Source organism: Rattus norvegicus, chromosome 2 (genome assembly GCF_036323735.1).
Source record: "Rattus norvegicus strain BN/NHsdMcwi chromosome 2, GRCr8, whole genome shotgun sequence".
Taxonomy (NCBI): domain Eukaryota; kingdom Metazoa; phylum Chordata; class Mammalia; order Rodentia; family Muridae; genus Rattus; species Rattus norvegicus.
The window spans coordinates 251,679,176-251,700,862 of NC_086020.1; the positions used below are offsets into that span (position 1 = coordinate 251,679,176).

The 21,687-nt window shown below is 38.9% G+C and overlaps 1 protein-coding gene across 4 annotated transcripts in view; it reads left to right on the forward strand.

The window, feature by feature from the left end:
- Positions 1 to 21,687, forward strand: part of Wls (Wnt ligand secretion mediator) — a 115,339-nt gene that overhangs the window by 88,523 nt on the left and 5,129 nt on the right. For all 4 annotated transcript variants that reach the window (NM_199408.3, NM_001085353.1, XM_039102736.2 and 1 more), the window contains 1 exon segment: positions 10,721 to 10,874. In NM_199408.3, coding sequence (NP_955440.1) covers positions 10,721 to 10,874 — 154 coding nt within the window.

A 21,687-nucleotide genomic window follows, 5' to 3' on the forward strand; every position in this document is an offset into this window, starting at 1 on the left:
TCCTGACACACAGGCTTATAGGACAGTCTAGCCACTGTCAGAAATAGCAGAACAAAGTAACACTAGAGATAATCTGATGGCGAGAGGCAAGCGCAGGAACCCAAGCAACAGAAACCAAGACTACATGCCATCATCGGAGCCCAATTCTCCCACCAAAACAAACATGGAATATCCAAACACACCAGAAAAGCAAGATCTAGTTTCAAAATCATATTTGATCATGATGCTGGAGGACTTCAAGAAAGACATGAACACACTTAGGGAAGCACAGGAAAACATTAATAAACAAGTAAAAGCCTACAGAGAGGAATCGCAAAAATCCCTGAAAGAATTCCAGGAAAACACAATCAAACAGTTGAAGGAATTAAAAATGGAAATAGAAGCAATCAAGAAAGAACACATGGAAACAACCCTGGATATAGAAAACCAAAAGAAGAGACAAGGAGCTGTAGATACAAGCTTCACCAACAGAATACAAGAGATGGAAGAGAGAATCTCAGGAGCAGAAGATTCCATAGAAATCATTGACTCAACTGTCAAAGATAATGTAAAGCGGAAAAAGCTACTGGTCCAAAACATACAGGAAATCCAGGACTCAATGAGAAGATCAAACCTAAGGATAATAGGTATAGAAGAGAGTGAAGACTACCAGCTCAAAGGACCAGTAAATATCTTCAACAAAATCATAGAAGAAAACTTCCCTAACCTAAAAAAAGAGATACCCATAGACATACAAGAAGCCTACAGAACTCCAAACAGATTGGACCAGAAAAGAAACACCTCCCGTCACATAATTGTCAAAACACCAAACGCACAAAATAAAGAAAGAATATTAAAAGCAGTAAGGGAAAAAGGTCAAGTAACATATAAAGGGAGACCTATCAGAATCACACCAGACTTCTCGCCAGAAACTATGAAGGCCAGAAGATCCTGGACTGATGTTATACAGACCCTAAGAGAACACAAATGCCAGCCCAGGTTACTGTATCCAGCAAAACTCTCAATTAACATTGATGGAGAAACCAAGATATTCCATGACAAAACCAAATTTACACAATATCTTTCTACAAATCCAGCACTACAAAGGATAATAAATGGTAAAGCCCAACATAAGGAGGCAAGCTATACCCTAGAAGAAGCAAGAAACTAATCGTCTTGGCAACAAAACAAAGAGAATGAAAGCACACAAACATAACCTCACATCCAAATATGAATATAACGGGAAGCAATAATCACTATTCCTTAATATCTCTCAATATCAATGGCCTCAACTCCCCAATAAAAAGACATAGATTAACAAACTGGATACGCAACGAGGACCCTGCATTCTGCTGCCTACAGGAAACACACCTCAGAGACAAAGACAGACACTACCTCAGAGTGAAAGGCTGGAAAACAACTTTCCAAGCAAATGGTCAGAAGAAGCAAGCTGGAGTAGCCATTCTAATATCAAATAAAATCAATTTCCAACTAAAAGTCATCAAAAAAGATAAGGAAGGACACTTCATATTCATCAAAGGAAAAATCCACCAAGATGAACTCTCAATCCTAAATATCTATGCCCCAAATACAAGGGCACCTACATACGTAAAAGAAACCTTACTAAAGCTCAAAACACACATTGCACCTCACACAATAATAGTGGGAGATTTCAACACCCCACTCTCATCAATGGACAGATCATGGAAACAGAAATTAAACAGTGATGTCAACAGACTAAGAGAAGTCATGAGCCAAATGGACTTAACGGATATTTATAGAACATTCTATCCTAAAGCAAAAGGATATACCTTCTTCTCAGCTCCTCATGGTACTTTCTCCAAAATTGACCATATAATTGGTCAAAAAACGGGCCTCAACAGGTACAGAAAGATAGAAATAATCCCATGCGTGCTATCGGACCACCACGGCCTAAAACTGGTCTTCAGCAACAATAAGGGAAGAATGCCCACATATACGTGGAAATTGAACAATGCTCTACTCAATGATAACATGGTCAAGGAAGAAATAAATAAAGAAATTAAAAACTTTTTAGAATTTAATGAAAATGAAGATACAACATACTCAAACTTATGGCACACAATGAAAGCTGTGCTAAGAGGAAAACTCATAGCGCTGAGTGCCTGCAGAAAGAAACAGGAAAGAGCATATGTCAGCAGCTTGACAGCACACCTAAAAGCTCTAGAACAAAAAGAAGCAAATACACCCAGGAGGAGTAGAAGGCAGGAAATAATCAAACTCAGAGCTGAAATCAACCAAGTAGAAACAAAAAGGACCATAGAAAGAATCAACAGAACCAAAAGTTGGTTCTTTGAGAAAATCAACAAGATAGATAAACCCTTAGCCAGACTAACGAGAGGACACAGAGAGTGTGTCCAAATTAACAAAATCAGAAATGAAAAGGGAGACATAACTACAGATTCGGAGGAAATTCAAAAAATCATCAGATCTTACTATAAAAACCTATATTCAACAAAATTTGAAAATCTTCAGGAAATGGACAATTTCCTAGACAGATACCAGGTATCGAAGTTAAATCAGGAACAGATAAACCAGTTAAACAACCCCATAACTCCTAAGGAAATAGAAGCAGTCATTAAAGGTCTCCCAACCAAAAAGAGCCCAGGTCCAGACGGGTTTAGTGCAGAATTCTATCAAACCTTCATAGAAGACCTCATACCAATATTATCCAAACTATTCCACAAAATTGAAACAGATGGAGCCCTACCGAATTCCTTCTACGAAGCCACAATTACTCTTATACCTAAACCACACAAAGACACAACAAAGGAAGAGAACTTCAGACCAATTTCCCTTATGAATATCGACGCAAAAATACTCAATAAAATTCTGGCAAACCGAATTCAAGAGCACATCAAAACAATCATCCACCATGATCAAGTAGGCTTCATCCCAGGCATGCAGGGATGGTTTAATATACGGAAAACCATCAACGTGATCCATCATATAAACAAACTGAAAGAACAGAACCACATGATCATTTCATTAGCTGCTGAGAAAGCATTTGACAAAATTCAACACCCCTTCATGATAAAAGTCCTGGAAAGAATAGGAATTCAAGGCCCATACCTAAACATAGTAAAAGCCATATACAGCAAACCAGTTGCTAACATTAAACTAAATGGAGAGAAACTTGAAGCAATCCCACTAAAATCAGGTACTAGACAAGGCTGCCCACTCTCTCCCTACTTATTCAATATAGTTCTTGAAGTTCTAGCCAGAGCAATCAGACAACAAAAGGAGATCAAAGGGATACAGATCGGAAAAGAAGAGGTCAAAATATCACTATTTGCAGATGACATGATAGTATATTTAAGTGATCCCAAAAGTTCCACCAGAGAACTACTAAAGCTGATAAACAACTTCAGCAAAGTGGCTGGGTATAAAATTAACTCAAATAAATCAGTTGCCTTCCTCTTTACAAAAGAGAAACAAGCCGAGAAAGAAATTAGGGAAACGACACCCTTCATAATAGACCCAAATAATATAAAGTACCTCGGTGTGACTTTAACCAAGCAAGTAAAAGATCTGTACAATAAGAACTTCAAGACACTGAGGAAAGAAATTGAAGAAGACCTCAGAAGATGGAAAGATCTCCCATGCTCATGGATTGGCAGGATTAATATGGTAAAAATGGCCATTTTACCAAAAGCAATCTACAGATTCAATGCAATCCCCATCAAAATACCAATCCAATTCTTCAAAGAGTTAGACAGAACAATTTGCAAATTCATCTGGAATAACAAAAAACCCAGGATAGCTAAAGCTATCCTCAACAATAAAAGGACTTCAGGGGGAATCACTATCCCTGAACTCAAGCAGTATTACAGAGCAATAGTGATAAAAACTGCATGGTATTGGTACAGAGACAGACAGATAGACCAATGGAATAGAATTGAAGACCCAGAAATGAACCCACACACCTATGGTCACTTGATTTTTGACAAAAGAGCCAAAACCATCCAATGGAAAAAAGATAGTATTTTCAGCAAATGGTGCTGGTTCAACTGGAGGGCAACATGTAGAAGAATGCAGATCGATCCATCCTTATCACCCTGTACAAAGCTTAAGTCCAAGTGGATCAAGGACCTCCACATCAAACCAGACACACTCAAACTAATAGAAGAAAAACTAGGGAAGCATCTGGAACACATGGGCACTGGAAAAAATTTCCTGAACAAAACACCAATGGCTTATGCTCTAAGATCAAGAATCGACAAATGGGATCTCATAAAACTGCAAAGCTTCTGTAAGGCAAAGGACACTGTGGTTAGGACAAAACGGCAACCAACAGATTGGGAAAAGATCTTTACCAATCCTACAACAGATAGAGGCCTTATTTCCAAAATATACAAAGAACTCAAGAAGTTAGACCGCAGGGAAACAAATAACCCTATTAAAAAATGGGGTTCAGAGCTAAACAAAGAATTCACAGCTGAGGAATGCCGAATGGCTGAGAAACACCTAAAGAAATGTTCAACATCTTTAGTCATAAGGGAAATGCAAATCAAAACAACCCTGAGATTTCACCTCACACCAGTGAGAATGGCTAAGATCAAAAACTCAGGTGACAGCAGATGCTGGCGAGGATGTGGAGAAAGAGGAACACTCCTCCATTGTTGGTGGGATTGCAGACTGGTAAAACCATTCTGGAAATCAGTCTGGAGGTTCCTCAGAAAATTGGACATTGAACTGCCTGAGGATCCAGCTATACCTCTCTTGGGCATATACCCAAAAGATGCCTCAACATATAAAAGAGACACGTGCTCCACTATGTTCATCGCAGCCTTATTTATAATAGCCAGAAAATGGAAAGAACCCAGATGCCCTTCAACAGAGGAATGGATACAGAAAATGTGGTACATCTACACAATGGAATATTACTCAGCTATCAAAAACAACGAGTTTATGAAATTCGTAGGCAAATGGTTGGAACTGGAAAACATCATCCTGAGTGAGCTAACCCAATCACAGAAAGACATACATGGTATGCACTCATTGATAAGTGGCTATTAGCCCAAATGCTTGAATTACCCTAGATCCCTAGAACAAACGAAACTCAAGACGGATGATCAAAATGTGAATGCTTCACTCCTTCTTTAAATGAGGAAAAAGAATACCCTTGGCAGGGAAGGGAGAGGCAAAGATTAAAACAGAGACTGAAGGAACACCCATTCAGAGCCTGCCCCACATGTGGCCCATACATATACAGCCACCCAATTAGACAAGATGGATGAAGCAAAGAAGTGCAGACCGACAGGAGCCGGATGTAGATCGCTCCTGAGAGACACAGCCAGAATACAGCAAATACAGAGGCGAATGCCAGCAGCAAACCACTGAACTAAGAATAGGTCCCCTATTGAAGGAATCAGAGAAAGAACTGGAAGAGCTTGAAGGGGCTTGAGACCCCAAAAGTACAACAATGCCAAGCAACCAGAGCTTCCAGGGACTAAGCCACTACCTAAAGACTATACATGGACTGACCCTGGACTCTGACCTCATAGGTAGCAATGAATATCCTAGTAAGAGCACCAGTGGAAGGGGAAGCCCTGGGTCCTGCTAAGACTGAACCCCCAGTGAACTAGTCTATGGGAGGAGGGCGGCAATGGGGGGAGGTTTGGGAGGGGAACACCCATAAGGAAGGGGAGGGGGGAGGGGGATGTTTGCCCGGAAACCGGGAAAGGGAATAACACTCGAAATCTATATAAGAAATACTCAAGTTAATAAAAAAAAAAAAAAAAACTACTGGGTATAAAGGGATTTGACCTCACTTGGCTGCAGGGTATAAAGGAGCCTCTGTATACAAGAGAGTTGTTGAAATGTAAAATCAGGAAAAGGAGGAGTGTGTAGAGGGTAACATAATTTTTATTTTTTGGTGGTTATAGTGTTGTGAATACTTGAGTTTTCTCTTTGAAAATTAAAATAGAAATAACTACCCCTATACCTTACTATTGAAAGAATTTGGATCTACAAGGCCTGCTCTGTTGCTCATTTTGGTTTATGTTGGTGGGAATGAGTTCAGCATGTCTAAAGCATGAGTAATTGAGGAAACAGAGGGGAAAATACAAGCCAGTTTCTTAACTCTGGGGTTACAATATCTGCATGATTGGTTTATGTAGTTTACCTCTCTTCCCACTAAGAAATAAGCATTTACAGATATAAGTCTATAGGTATTTAACTAAGTGTCTATCCCAGGACCAGTAGAAGGGGCACAAATTTGTTATGTTCTTAGACAAGTTCAGCTCTTATGTATTCTTTATCATCATGTATAATTTATTATATACATATATATAATAGAAGAGGTTCATGTTCTCTATATAATATATAACCATATATGACTTACCATAAATTGTATATTACTGTGTTTAATCCTAAACACAGTAATGTTTAAACTAATTATAAACTCTCTCTAATATATGCAGGGCATATATATAGTGTTGTTGCCCCACTCCCCAGATTTGAACACATAGACTTGTGTGTGTGTGTGTGTGTATGTGTGTGTATGTGTGTATATATATATATACTAATCGAACAATGGCCACTGAAGTGAGCTTCTCTGGTAGTTATTCAATCTGCTTCTTTTAGGAACCAACCCTGCTTTAGATAATGTCTTATCCTTGTGTTATGCAGTCACTAAGATGACCTTCTGGAGTTGGACCCATGACTATGACTTTCTAGTTGAGCAATCTTGGACAAGATACACCTTTGGGCACTTCAGTTTATCCATGCATTGAATAGAAATACTGTCTCCTGCCTTGGTTATTGTTCTCTCTCTCTCTCTCTCTCTCTCTCTCTCTCTCTCTCTCTCTCTCTCTCTGTGTGTGTGTGTGTGTGTGTGTGTGTGTTAATATACCATTACCAAGGCAATTTTTAGTTGTAACAATTTATTGGGGGGGTGATAGTTTCAGAGGATGAATCCATGGTTAACATGGCAGGGACCATGACAATAAGCAGGAAGACATAGCACTGGAACAGTAGCTGAGAGTTTACATCCTGGTTCACAACCATGAGGCAGAAAGGGAGGTAACTGGGCATAGGATGAACTTTTTGAAACCTCCAACCCCTTGTGCCACTCCTTCCAACAAAACCACACCTCCTAATCCTTCCTAAGCAGTTCCACCAACTAGGGGCCAAGCATTCAAGTATATGAGCCTATAGGGTCCATTCTCATTCAAACCACTACACCTTTCTACCTCATAGACTAGTATAGATACTAAATGATATTTTTCATATAAAGTGGATGAATGTTATTCTGACTTATCTTCTACTTTTACAGACGAATCTCAACTTTGATATTATCTCTGTTAACTACTTGCCCCAAGTGGTAATAAAGGAATCTAATAGAGCAAAGAATGTAATGTATACTTATCACATATTTGACTTTTCTTCTCATTTTTACATAAAATTGTTATTTATTATGGACTGTAATATTTTCTTTACTTTGAATCAGATTATCCCTCCTTTCATTCTCTTCTTCTATCTCTCACCTCTCTCCTTTTTCTTCTTTCTTTCCCTCCTTCACTGTTCTTTCCTTCTTAATCATCTAGTAGCACTGTCTTTGATAAGATCCCCTACAACTGCCTTCCCAGGATCTGTATCTCCCAAAAATAAATCTGGTGGTTTCCCCAATTCCTTGCATAGTGTTATTTCTCACAACCTTCACCCTCACCAGCTAATGGTATTGCCCTCTCTGGGCCTCCTCTCACCTGGACTTCATTAGCCTCCTCTTCATGAAAAAAAAAACTGTTTTACCCTGAGACTCTTCTTCCTTCATATATAATCATATATTATTAGCTGCTGATGGTAGTTCCTGTATACCTACTGAAAGATCTTGTTCTTCTCATCTCCTAGTACAAGTTAAGAATGTTCATTTCCCCAACACAAAACTAACAAACCTGACCTTCAGAGCCCAGAGATTATCTTGGAATACAGTAGTCTTACCACTCAAAGCCTGTTTTTATTCTCTAAACAAGTTAAGACTCGAGATCTAGCACAGCTAATTCCTCAGAGTCTATGACATAGACACCCTCTACCTTGTTTCAGTTGCCTAACTCATTAGTCTCTTCCACTGTGAGAGGTATCTACATCCATTAAAACTTCTCTTCAGTCGATAGTGAATTATTGTTCACCCTGCTGAGTTCCCGTGTTCAGTTGTAGCTCTCCTTTCTATTTCCTTATGTTCCCACAGGCATTCTTGTAACATCTCTATATTATCAGGTATTGAATACTGCTGAGTACCAGGCCTCCTATTTTTTTTCTGTTTCCTTGTTTCCACAGATATTCTTAAAACACCTCTGTAACAACAGATATTAGTTAAATACTATAACAGACCTACAGATATTTACCTAGATGAGTCAATTATTCCAATCCTAGGAAGAAGTAATCCATCAATTATATCAGTTCTATGGAATGAGGAAAGTTCAAGAAGCTTCAATCTTAGACAAAGAACCACAGACAACTAAGGAATCCTGAAAGCAGAAGAAATAGTCTTCCCTGTGGAAGAGCTGACTACTTGGTTACCTGATACCAAGTGGTCATCCCAGAAAGCATATGCATACAAAAAGCATTGATTAGGGTCAGCATTGATTATAAGGCTAAGTTCATGAGGTTATACATTTAGTTACACATGTACTCTCTCTCTCTCTCTCTCTCTCTCTCTCTCTCACACACACACACACACACCACATTTAAATGAAAAAGAGGCTGTGAATTTGAAAGAAATGGGTATGAGATGGTACATAGAAGAGTTTGGAAGAAGGTAAAAGGAAGGGGAAATAATGTATGTTATCATCTCAAAAATTAAAAATTCTAATGCAAATCTTCAGAGAAATTGAAAATGCAAATTATGTAAATTAAGTTTCAATTAAAGTATAAATTATGAATTTTCTCAGTTTTTGCTCAAAAATGTAACCTCTTACATGCCCCTTCCTTAGTTGAAGGCCCATTGTCCCAACAGAACAGAAAAGCTGCTTTGTTCTGTCTTATATCTTAATGAGCCCATCCTCTGATAATTGGACTAGACCAGAAGCATAGATTTCTGCAACTCTTTTTATTTTAATTTATTTATTCATTTTATTATAAGTACACTGTAGCTGTCTTCAGACACACCAGAAAAGGGCATCAGATCTCATTACAGATGGTTGTGAGCCACCATGTGGTTGCTGGGAATTGAACTCAGGACCTCTGGAAGAGCATTCAGTGCTCTTAATCGCTGAGCCATCTCTCCAGCCCCTCTGCAACTCTCTTAAAGCTTCTTTTCCCCTGCCATCATATTCACTGAACATCAGTCTATATTCCACATGGTGCAATTTTTATAAAGTGGGCACAATCTGTATTTTAATGTTAGAGTGGCATTTAGAGACATTGCTAAGAAATCATAAATAGCTTCAATGCTGACCCATGACCTAAAAATAGTGATGGTTACTAACTCTATATTTGTCAGAACCACAACCTGGACATTTCATAAAATATATTATTTTCCAAAATAAATTTTCCAAATTGAAGTAAACCCCAAAATGAGTTTATGGTGGTAGTTTGTTTTATGAGTCACAAACATGAAAAATTATATACTACAAGGGATAAATTAACAATGGTAAGTCTATAATTGGATTTCCTGGTTTCCTGACACTCCAAGTTTTTTAAGAACAAAAATATATAGTTAATACCTTACTAGGCTTAGGGACCCTTAGGAAGGCCTGAAGAAACACAGATCCACTATTGCATAAACAGGAGCCAAACTCAACTTTTTTGTTGAAGTCATTAACATTTAGATCCATTCCGCATCTTGGAATTTCTAAGTATAACCCAGACTCATTTAACTGTCAGAGAAGCACATACCAGTACTTCTTTTCGTCCACACTTAAAATTTCCTATAGCAAGCAGAAGTGTTCAAAATCATTTCAGTGATCCTGCTGCTTGTACGAATTATTAGTCACTCAGCTCAGCAGCTCTGTAGCGATTGTTAGTATAAGTCATATATCTTCAGAACACTCTGAAAACAATCACTAAGTAATTTTCTCACACAGAAGCGATTTCTGAACATCTCTTGCAAAAATGGAAAGTATATGGTAGATTCCTAATTACTTTTATGAGTAGCTTACCTAGAATGGCATCTCGTAAATAAATATCATATATTGTTGCTATCTCCCACACAATTTCTAGAAATTACATATATATTCAATTCCAATCTATAACTCTGCAAGTTTTTAAGGAAACTGAATTCCAGAGACCTCACTCTTTCTTCACTGAGTAAATGTGCATTGTTTGTTTACTGGATGCACAAAGAACATCAAGATGCAACCAAAGATGTTGCAGCTGCAGCAAGCAAACCATAGATGGTTTGACCTCAGGGAGCTTTTGTTTAGATATGAAGAAGGCAAAGAAGTTGTAACTGTGTATGAAGTCAAATGCAATTCTTTGAAGAATATTTAGACTTTGGTTTCCAGGAATAGATGCTCTCAAAGTTAAACGAATGCATAGCCAAAAGTTTAAAAAAAAAAAAACTGTTGTCTTTGCATTTGACACTAGAAAATCCTCAGGAGACCTTATTTACATGGATTTTATTCACATTAAAATGTGGAGTCTTTTAGGGCCCTTAGCTTTTCCATTTGAAGAAGAGACTTGGCTTTCATGTTGATTGATTTCTATATTGGTATTATACTTTTTTATTTTACTTAAATACCTTCTCTTTTATCTATAGGTGACAGAAGGCCATTGGAAATGGGGTGGGGTCACAGTTCAAGTGAGCAGTGCTTTCTTCACTGGAATCTATGGGATGTGGAACCTGTATGTCTTTGCTTTGATGTTCTTGTATGCACCATCCCATAAGAACTATGGGGAAGACCAGTCTAATGGTGAGTCTCTGTCTTTTCATTGCAAATTCATTCAGTATTGAGTAGACTTGTCTGCAAGATTTAGGCAGCTAAAATCCTGCGTTCATCAGTTAAACTTTCTTTCCGATGTCTTTCTAATACTAACAGTGTAACTGGATGGATTCAGGAGCCATAAAACGAAAAGTCAAGACAAGCTAAATAGCTCTTAAATATTCATTTTTTTAATCTCTAAAATATATTGAAAATGTTTCACTCTTATAAAATATGTTCCAGTTATAGTAGTAAAGAATAAAATTTGTTTTTCTTACTTTTACTTGTAAGCAAAAAGTACTCTGTGATAGTATGCTACATTTATTCCTCCAATAACACAGTTAAATGCTGAGGTATTGGGTAAAGGTACCCGTGATTTGCCCTTTTCTTCTCAGTTCTCTTTATGAGTTTTTGCTGTGCGGGTGTGTGTGTGTGTGTGCGTGCGCGTGCATGCATGTGTGTACACACGCACACACTGGAATCTACCTAGAACTCATGTATACCTAAAGGCATTCTCCCATTGATCTAGAGTCCCATTTTTTTTCAATAATTTGTTTTCCAAGCCACTCTTCTGTTTTCAGATAATCCTTTCTCCTAGTGCTGAGAATGCCACCTTTTCATTCCTTATAATCACAGAAACTCAAGACATTGATCCAAAAACTAATTGTAGTTAGGCAGTCTGGTCACGTCAGAGGAAAGGAAACTGAGGGCCAGATTGTTAAGTCTCCATCACAAAGGGAAATGATTATCCCTGCCCAATGCTGTTCATATGTAACAGATGGCCAATGAACAAATTTTAATAGCTATTCTTTTATTTTATTTCCAGTCTTACTTTTTTTATCTATTTATAACCGTGTCCTCATTGTAAGTGTAATATAAGACATGTTTTCTAAAATTAGTACTAGTGTTTTCTATCTAATTTGGTACAGAGATGAACACCTTGACATCTCCTTGCAGTAAAACTTGGCCTCTCTTTTAAGTACTCAGTGTGTATGTGTGTGGTTGTGGATTCTGTCTTCATCAGAACTTGTTGAAACTCCTCTATGGGGCACAGTCTGCATATTGCCTCCTTGTACAAAACATTGTTTCTGTGTGCTGGTGGTAGTTTTGAGCCAGGTTGATAAAACGTCAATGAAGTTTTCATGGCAAGTCATCTTAATACCTTTAGTAAAGTAATAATAATTGGGGCTAGAGATGAATCAAATGCTGAAGAGCTTGCCGTCTAAGCACAAGTACCTGAATGGGTGTCATCAGCACCCATGTAAAATTAGGCATCATCATATGGTGTCTGTAACCCAGACAATGGCGTAAAGAATGTTGGGAGGAAACAAAGACAAGCAGATCCTCAGGTCTTGCTGGTCACTAAGACTGACTAAAACAAAGAGTTACAAGGTCATTGAGAAATGCTGCTTCAAAAAGTAAGTTGAAAAGCAGTTGAAAAAGATACTTGACATCTGTCTTCTACCCAAATGCACACATGCACCCATGCACCTTATATGTATGCACAAATATATATACACACATACTACAAATAATTTGTCTTAGAAGAATTTGGAGTAAACAGAGTTTCTTGAGGTTTGAATTGTATCAATTTTCTTAGATGTGGAACTGTACTCCTAAGGAACAGATCTGAGGGAATATGGTTGAACTTTTTAATGCATAGAGGTGATCTATCCCAAGTCTTCTCTCTCCTAATGGATTCTTGGTTCTTTTAGGGCAAGATTAATTCTAGTTTTTGTTGTTTTCCTCTTTTGGAGATAAAGTCTCACTGTGTAGCTAAAATGTGAAATTCACCAGTCTTAGTGATGATAATAGAGGCACACAACAGTCAGGAGAGGGACTGCAGTGTCCAGAAGCAAGTACTGTTCAGATACTATCATGAACTTTCATACTGCACTGTTGCTCTGTGGGAAAGCATTCTGGGCCTATCTTCCTTCTTATATTTCAACTTCTTTGAAATGAAGAGCTCTTGACTCTCAGTTTTTAATTTATCTCTGGACATGAGTCTTAGGTGAGTCAGTTTACCCACCTTTCTAGAAGGTTTGAGGCCTAGGCATCCATTAGTTTCTGTTCCACTGCTGGTCAGTTCATGTGTTACAATATGCAGCATACTGGAGCATACGGCTTTTTAAACAGCCAGTTTCCATAGTGCCATTATAATGGGACTGTGGATTACAGAAAAGAACATTCATTTTATTTCATGGTCATCCTGCTGCACTTTAACAGAACCCACATGGTCTTGGATTTGACTTGAATTTGAGGTGATACTGCTTTTGTTTTGTTTTTTTCTTTCAAGGAAATAGCAAGTAAAACAATTGCTATGTTTCCTAGATGTTGTAAAAATATGCTGTGGGGGGAACCCTGGGGAGGGGGGCAGTAGCACAGTCTTCTTTTTGTTCTCTGTTCCCCTTGAGGCAGCAGAGGGGGAAGAGCTTCAGTGGAGGATAAGACTTTGTCTTAGGAGACATTTAGGGTTGCTGTATAATAATAAAATGTTTACTTATCTGAGTCTGATTTACTTTGCCACCATAGCTGACCTTCCTTCTGTGCTCCTCTGAGGCCAGAAACTGCAGTCTCTGGCATTTAGCACCTCATCCTAAAACAGCAGGAGACTAAGCAATGTAGCCTTTGTTCTGTCTCCACAGGAATTGCATAGCTTTAACTTTCAGCTGCTGGTTGAAGTCCCAGGAAGAAAAAGGGACACATTGAAAAGTAGTTTTGGCCTTTGTTACTAAATTCTAAAAAGTATCCTATGAAAATTCCCTTAGAAAAAGGGGAAAGAGATGAGGGGGAAAATGGGCAAAGAGAGAGTGAGTGAGTGTCCTCCTCTCCGTGTCCTCATCATTTATACATCTTTCAGAATATATGGTCACATGGTAAAAAATGTATCAGAAGTTTACACATAAATTCAAATCATAAATTGAATAAGAAGTTTACAAAAGAGAATGTTTTCACACATATCCACTAGGAGTAATTATCTGGCTAAAGGTTCATCACCTGTCATAGTTCCACGGTTCATGTAGAGCGAAAAATTATAACTAAACCACTCTGGAAATCAGTCTGGAGGTTCCTCAGAAAATTGGACATTGAACTACTTGAGGACCCAGCTATACCTCTCTTGGGCATATACGCAAAAGATGCCCCAACATATAAAAAAGACACGTGCTCCACTATGTTCATTGCAGCCTTATTTATAATAGCCAGAAGCTGGAAAGAACCCAGATGCCCTTCAACAGAGGAATGGATACAGAAAATGTGGTACATCTACACAATGGAATATTACTCAGCTATCAAAAACAATGACTTTATGAAATTCGTAGGCAAATGGTTGGAACTGGAAAATATCATCCTGAGTGAGGTAACCCAATCACAGAAAAACACACATGGTAAGCACTCATTGATAAATGGATATTAGCCCAAAAGCTCGAGATACCCAAGATACGATCCACAGACCATATGAAGCTCAAGAAAAAGGAAGACCAAAGTATGAATGCTTCAGTCCTTCTTAGAAGGGAGAACAAAATATTCACAGGAGAAAAAACAGAGACAAAGTGTGGTGCAGAGACTGAGGGAAAGGTCATCCAGAGACGGCCTCACTGGGTTATCCATCCAATATACAGTCACCAAACCCAGACAATATCATGGATGCTGAGAAGTACATGCTGACAGGAGCCTGATATAGCTGTCTCCTGAGAGCCTCTGCCAGAGTCTGACAAATGGCAGAGGCAGATGCTCACAGCCAAACATTGAACTGAGAATAGGGTCCCTAATAGAAGAGTTAGATAAAGGACTAAAGGAGCTGAAGGGGATTTTCAACCGCATGGGAGGATCAACAATGTCAACCAACCAGAACCCCCAGAGCTCCCAGGGAATAAACCACCAACCAAAGAGTACACATGGAGGGTTCCACAGTTCTAGCCACATATGTAGCAGAGGATGGCCTTGTTGGGCATCACTGGGAGGAGAGGCCCTTGGTCTTGTCAAGGCTCGATGCCCTAGTGTAGGGGAATGCCAGGGTGGGGAGGTTTGAGGTAGTGGGTGGGTGGGTGAGGAATCACCCTCATAGAAGCAGGGGGAGGGGAGATGCTATAGCAGGTTTCTGGACAGGGGAAACCAGGAAAGGGTATAACATTTAAAATATAAATTTAAAAATATCCAATAAAATAAAATAATAAGAAAGAAAAGCCACCAAGAAAATCATAAGTTATTAGTGAAGTTTTGTATAGATAAACCCAGTCAATATTTTATCTTCTGTCCCTTTATAAATTGTCAGTTCCCTTTTTATGACCTTTGGTTAATGGTTTTACAACCTCTTGGAATGTGCACTAAGTAGTGGAAGCAATTAACTGAGGACACTTGGAGACCGGCTGAGTTCTCATTGCAGTTTTGACTATAAGAAAGTACCTAATAGAGTACCATTATAAAGGAATTTATCGTTAAAAATTAGGAAGTCATCTGTTTGTCTATATAGCATCACTACGAGACAATACATCTTCGTAATTCTGCAAAGATCTGCTCAAAAGGGTAGCTAATACCTAGTGATTGTCATACATGTTTATTAATAATAGGAAAAGCATATTGATAGCAGGAATCTTTCCTAAAATGATTTTGTCATGGGCCATGGCTGTAGGAGCAAATTTGTTTTGGGTTAGTAATCCAAAGAAGACTCATCTCAGGAAGATAACCTGCTAGTTATTAGCTTGTCCTGCTCCTCACAACTAACAAACAAGTCATAGTTAATGAACACTGACCACATGAACTCTTCTGGGGTTTGTTGGCAAATCTGCTAATCCTCTGTTCTCCTTGTATCTATTTTAACAAGCTCTTCAAGGTCCACACTGTCAGATTCTGTAGCGGTCACTGGGGAACCTCCGGGGTAGTGTTTGTCAGAGCACGACCAGGCATGCGAAGCTCCAGTTCCACTACCAGCTGTGGGGCCAGGCCGCTCTCATCAGGACTTCTCACTTTGTACAGTGACTTAAAAATTTCACAATTGAGAAATATTATGATGTTGTCCTCATCACGTTTTTTTTTTGTGTGTGTGTAACATTGGCTGATCTCTAATAGCACAGAAAGCTCAATTCTCAGTCTACAATTCTTTCTAATGTATGTTTGGTACATGCATGCCCATTTTGTCACTTTGACTGTTACTAGCAAACTTTTGGGAAACTTTATGCTAATCATAAACATAGAAACCGTACAGTTCACCAGTTGTTTGCGTATTGTGACTTCACAGTAGCTCTTAAGTCCTAGCAACTTGTACCCTCTATTCTTCTGTATGACATCATGACTTCACTCAGTTGCAAAAGGATCTTTTCACATTGGGTTTTCCTTTTTTTTTTTCATAAATTTATTTGCATTACATCCCTCCCAATCACAATTCCCCTCCCTTCTCTCCTCCCATTCTTATCTTCACAAAGCCATCCCACCATCACCCTCTCCTTCCCTGAGGAGAAGAGGAACCCACCCTTGGGTACCACCCTTTCTGACTCACACAATTCTATCCCCCATTCTTCTACCAGACTCGCTAGTTACACTGGTTTGGCTCTGGGTCCCTGCATCTGCTTCATTCACTGCTGGATGAAGCCTCTCAGGAGACAGTTATGCTAGGTTCTTGTCTGCAAGCATAGCAGAGTCATTAATAGTGTCAGGGGTTGGCTCTCTCTCCTGGGATGGACTTCAATTTGGGCCAGCCATTGGTTGACCATTCCCTCACTCTTTGCTCCATCCTTGTCCCTGTGAATCTTGTAAGTAGGAGACATTTTTGAATTGAAGATTTTGTGGGTGGGTTGATCTCCTTCTCCTTCCACTGGAAGTCCTGCCTGGCTACAGGAGGTAGCCACTTCAGTCTCTATAGCCCACACTGGTAGGAATCTGTTATGGTCACCCCCATAGCCTCCCCCATCCCCACCAATTTCCATCCTCTCCCCCAGTCCTCTCACACTCCCCAAATACCTGATTGCCATCCCCATACCCTTCCTGACCCCCTCTCCCACCGAGTTCCCTCTCTCCATCCACCTCTGATGACTTTTTTTGTTTTCCCTTCTGAGTGAAACTCACACATCTTCCTTGTTCCCTGCGTATTATCCAGTTTCTTTGGGTCTGAGGATTATAGCATGATTTTGCTGTATTTTATGTCTAATGTCCAATTTATAAGTGAGTACATAGCACATGGGTCTGTGTTACCTCACTCAGGATGATATTCTCAAGTTTCATCCATTTGCTTTCAAATTTCATGATGTCTTTGCTTCTAATAGTGGAATAGTAATCCCTTGTGTAAATGCACCATATTTTCTTCTATTCACCTTCCTTCTTTTATCTTTATCTTTTTTCTTTTTCTTTCCCTTTTAACCTCTCATCTTCCAGCACACCATGTAGTAGGTCCTGTGCATTCTCGAACTTTATGCAAGATTCCCAAAGCTTCCTTGAAAGGCCTAATGTGAAATATTTCAGGAAAAATGCAAAGTTAGGAAGATGCACTGTACTCTTAAATTCCCTCAATATCTGAGTGGCATTTATTCTCCACAGCCTGTCTGTTTCTTTTCCTTTTTCTAGAGTGTTTTCATTGTTAAGCCAGCTTAACAAATACATCTAGGTTCTATGAACACTGTTCTACAAAAGATACATTACCCTAGGAGGGATACTTAGCCTGAAGCACACCTGCTTTTCAGTGGAGGGTTTATCCCTAAACTCCAGGAAAGAATGCCAGTTCCAGGATGCCAGGCCTAGGGGCCAGGGTAGGCAAATATTGATGACTAATTGAAGAGTATTACTACGTGGGAGATATCGTGCTGTATATTTTATTTTATTTCAAAAAAATTTGAAAAAGACTACTATTCATTATTGTATTTTTAAACATAATCATCACCACCATCATAACACCCAAAATCTATGATAAACATAAAGCTAATAATAATACTTTACACTAAATTGATTTAGATTTACAAATATAGTACTGCTTTTCCTGTTCTGTTCTGAACCAGAAATTTTTTTTAAAGATTTATTTATTATATATAAGTACACTGTCGCTGTCTTCAGACACACCAGAAGAGGGCATCGGATCTCATTACAGATGGTTGTGAGCCACCATGTGGTTGCTGGGAATTGAACTCAGGATCTCTGGAAGAGCAGTCAGGGCTCTTAACCACTGAGCCATCTCTCCAGCCCCAGAAATTTCTTTATAAAGAGTTATCACTTAAATTTAGCTTCAAAGGTGAACAGGAAAAAGGCTTGTATAGGATCAAGAAAAAATATGCAGTAAATGATAATCATTTCAGGCTTTGTAGAGAGCCAAGTGTGGTGGTGCACATGAGCGTTCAGGAGGCACAGGCTGGCATCTCTTACAGGCTAGCCTCTTACAGGCTAGCCTGGTCTACAGAGCATATTCCAGGACAATCAGCACTAACAGAGAAACCGCGTCTTGAAAAACTAGATAGATAGATAGATAGATAGATAGATAGATAGATAGATAGATAGACAGACAGACAGACAGAGATGGATGGGTGGGTAGGTGGGTGGACGGATAAAAAGACGACTGTGAAGAAAACACAAGCTTTGAAAACAGTCACAGCTCAAGATCCTGGTTCCAGCACAGACTATATTTGACCTCAAGAAACAGATCTGAGCTCAGTAGGAACTCTCTGGTAGTAGCTCTTGAGCAATAGTGTGTTATTTGACCTTGGTGACCAAATTATAGGATATAAGGTTATAATTATGGGATCCCTTTTAATATTAGAAGACCTTTGTTTTCACAAAGAATCTATGAAGCACTCAAAATGTCCACAGAAGTTTCTCTTCTTTTTACCAAAATGGCTATAAGCACAGATATGATAAATGTTGCCAGTCTTAGCAGGCCGCATCCTATGGATGACTTTCTTGGCACCCAGAAGGCATTTTAGGCCATTAGAGCTGCCCAGTATCACACCCCTGTGATGATCCTCTGCCCGTGTCCATGGAGGTCAGCTGGGGACCAAAAGGCCGTATTGCTTAAAAAAAGAAAATCTCGGTGAGGGAAAATCTTAATCAAAGATGAATTTATGTGGTAATAGCTAAGGAGAGGGGCTTGTTATATGTGGAAGGTTCCTTAATTCCTCATCTGCCTCCAATAATGTTTCCAGAGGGTTTCTTTTTGTGTTAGGTGGGAAGAAACTTTGAGTAACCAGATGGACTAACTGACCTCTAGACTAACAGATGGACAAGACCTTGGCAGAAGTAGGGGTTAATGGGGTTTAGAGCCAAATAAAGGAATCTTTACTCCCCCTCTATTACTGGTGTTTTCCAAACCCTATCTGCTAAAGAGAAAAAGTTGTCCTGCAAGATGCAAGAATCAGATTTTGTTTCACAGATGTTCACTCCCTGAGTCTTTAGCTAGCAAATCAGGTAAATTAGTAATTATACAGCATCCTCCCATCTTACAAGGAAATACAGGGCATGCTGAGCCTCTGAGAGTACACACTGCAAACATACATAGACAACAGCTCCCTTGTCAGTGCTCTGATTTGTATGCTAAAAACATATCAAATATTAAAAGAAAATTAATATTTTAAGTCTCCATATTATTATATGTGTATATTTATAGCTATAGTACATTGCATTGAACTTCATACTTGAGTAGTGGTCTTGTTGGCTTCTAGGAACTGTAAAATTGAACAAAAGATGCTATGACCCAAAGGTCAAGAGCCTAGAGCTTGGTCCGTATTGCTGTGCTGTGTATCTGCGTGTAATATTACTGAGTCAGTTTTGGCCTTGGAAGTGATTCTTAACCATAGCGTCTTCATCAGCAGGATGGTAATAATAAGAATATTACCTCGTTAATGATTTGAGCATTTCTGTATCAGTGTTTGTACAGCAGTTAAACTTGTGTCAGCGCCAAAGATGCTGTGTATACCTGCAATCTCTGCAGCCCAGAAGTACAGTGATGGGGTCTTGAGTTTGAGTCCAGCCTTGGCTAAATAGTTAAATCCCATCTCCAAAAAGAAAGGAAAAGAGAAAGAGAAGGTGGGAGGGGAGGGAGAACTGTCAGAACTTAGATGCCTATTTTTGTTTTTTGTTTGCTTTATTTTTTTTAAGCCAAAGTATTTTGCCTGTTTCTTCATGTAACTTGCAACATCATACACAATTTCAAGGAAAAAGGAATCCATTAAGTAAACTACTCCTGTTATGGCCAGGATTGTCTTTGAAATTCTGGTGAATTCTGGTGCCATCACCAGAAACTGACTTTGATATGATGACTTATGCTAAACATACAAATCCATAATTCAACATTCTTTTGTCTAGAAGTGAGAGGCCTTTGTTTTCTTTGATCAACTGAACTGACTCATGAGCTAGATATAGCTCTGGCTCATTCATCAGCGTGTGTGTGTGTGTGTGTGTGTGTGTGTGTGTGTGTGTGTGTGTGTGTGTGTGTATGTGTTGTGTGTTTAAAAGAATGATGGCATACATGTGACATAAAAGCAAAAGAGGATGACTTGAGGTGAGGAAGTTGACAAACTATCAAGAGAAACATGGGATAGTAGGGAGAAGGCATGAACAAGTGTATATTTTAAATGGCACAATGAAACATGTTACTTTTTAGGCTAATTTTTAAACAATTTTAAGAAAAACAACAGAAGTTTGTGACTAGAAAGAATGTGCTCCTGGTTATCCTTAGCTTGAGGTGGCTTTGACAACCCTCACCGGCTTTGTTGTGCATTTCTTTTCCTGTCCAGAAGTGGATTTAATGAAAGTGCTGGAAGCTGAGCTAATGCTTCTTTATTTAGAATATTCTTTTCCAGAGTCTTGAGATCTAGTATTTAATGATGTGGTCGATCATGGTATACCATACAGAAAAATGGATCAATAAAGAAAAGCAAATACTACATGGTATCCATGAGCACATCAGACAGATGCTCTGTAATGACTGAGTGAAACGACCTGTGTGGTTCTGAACTTTCAAGCTTTCTCAAGACCGAATCTAAGCTGCTGCCAGGATGCTCTCTGCTCAGGATAGCAGAGGACCAGGGGACCCTCACAGTTTCCTTAATGATCAAGACAGTGTCTAGGGGACTGTCAGTTCCCTCTCTGCCTCTAAACCTAACCCGAGGTTTAACTATATGCTTTAAACTAAGAAAATTCTAGTTCTTGAAAATATTGTAGTTGTGTAACATGAAAATCACACATACACATACACACTCCCATGCACATGCACACATTTTATGTTCTATTTTCCTATACTCCTGTCTACAAATGTGTGTATGTATGTACCTCTCACAGTTAAACTGCGCATTGATTCTGAGTGTTTTCTATTCTCATCTCACTAATTTGCTAGCTCATTCATATATAATAATTGAATATTCACTAGCAGACTCTTATTTTGTTCACCATTATTTTTCCTGCTAATTAAGGAAAGACCATATTATTCCATTTTATGCAAACACTTTGTGTTCTGAAGAATATGTTATCATCAGTAGCCGCCATGTGCCTATTCGTCCCTGTGCATCTGCTCTAGGTTCTTATTGACTTAGCCCACTGCATTGGTCAGATGCAGCTTGCAAGGCCACACTGATGCACTGTTATGTACCTGTTCCTCCATGGAGGTGGGGTTGGTTCCCTTTCTTTTCTTCCCAGGCTTTTTTCTATTTAACTTGTATGAGCATAGTTGACTGAACCTTTGCCTGCTCTTATGCAGATTGAATAATATTGGATAATACGTATTTATAATAGCATTAAGTACAAGGTAAGCTTTCATTAAATGTTAATAATACTGTGAATGACATCAACAGTTATTTAACTCATACATCATTAATGACCTGCCTGGTTGCCAAAA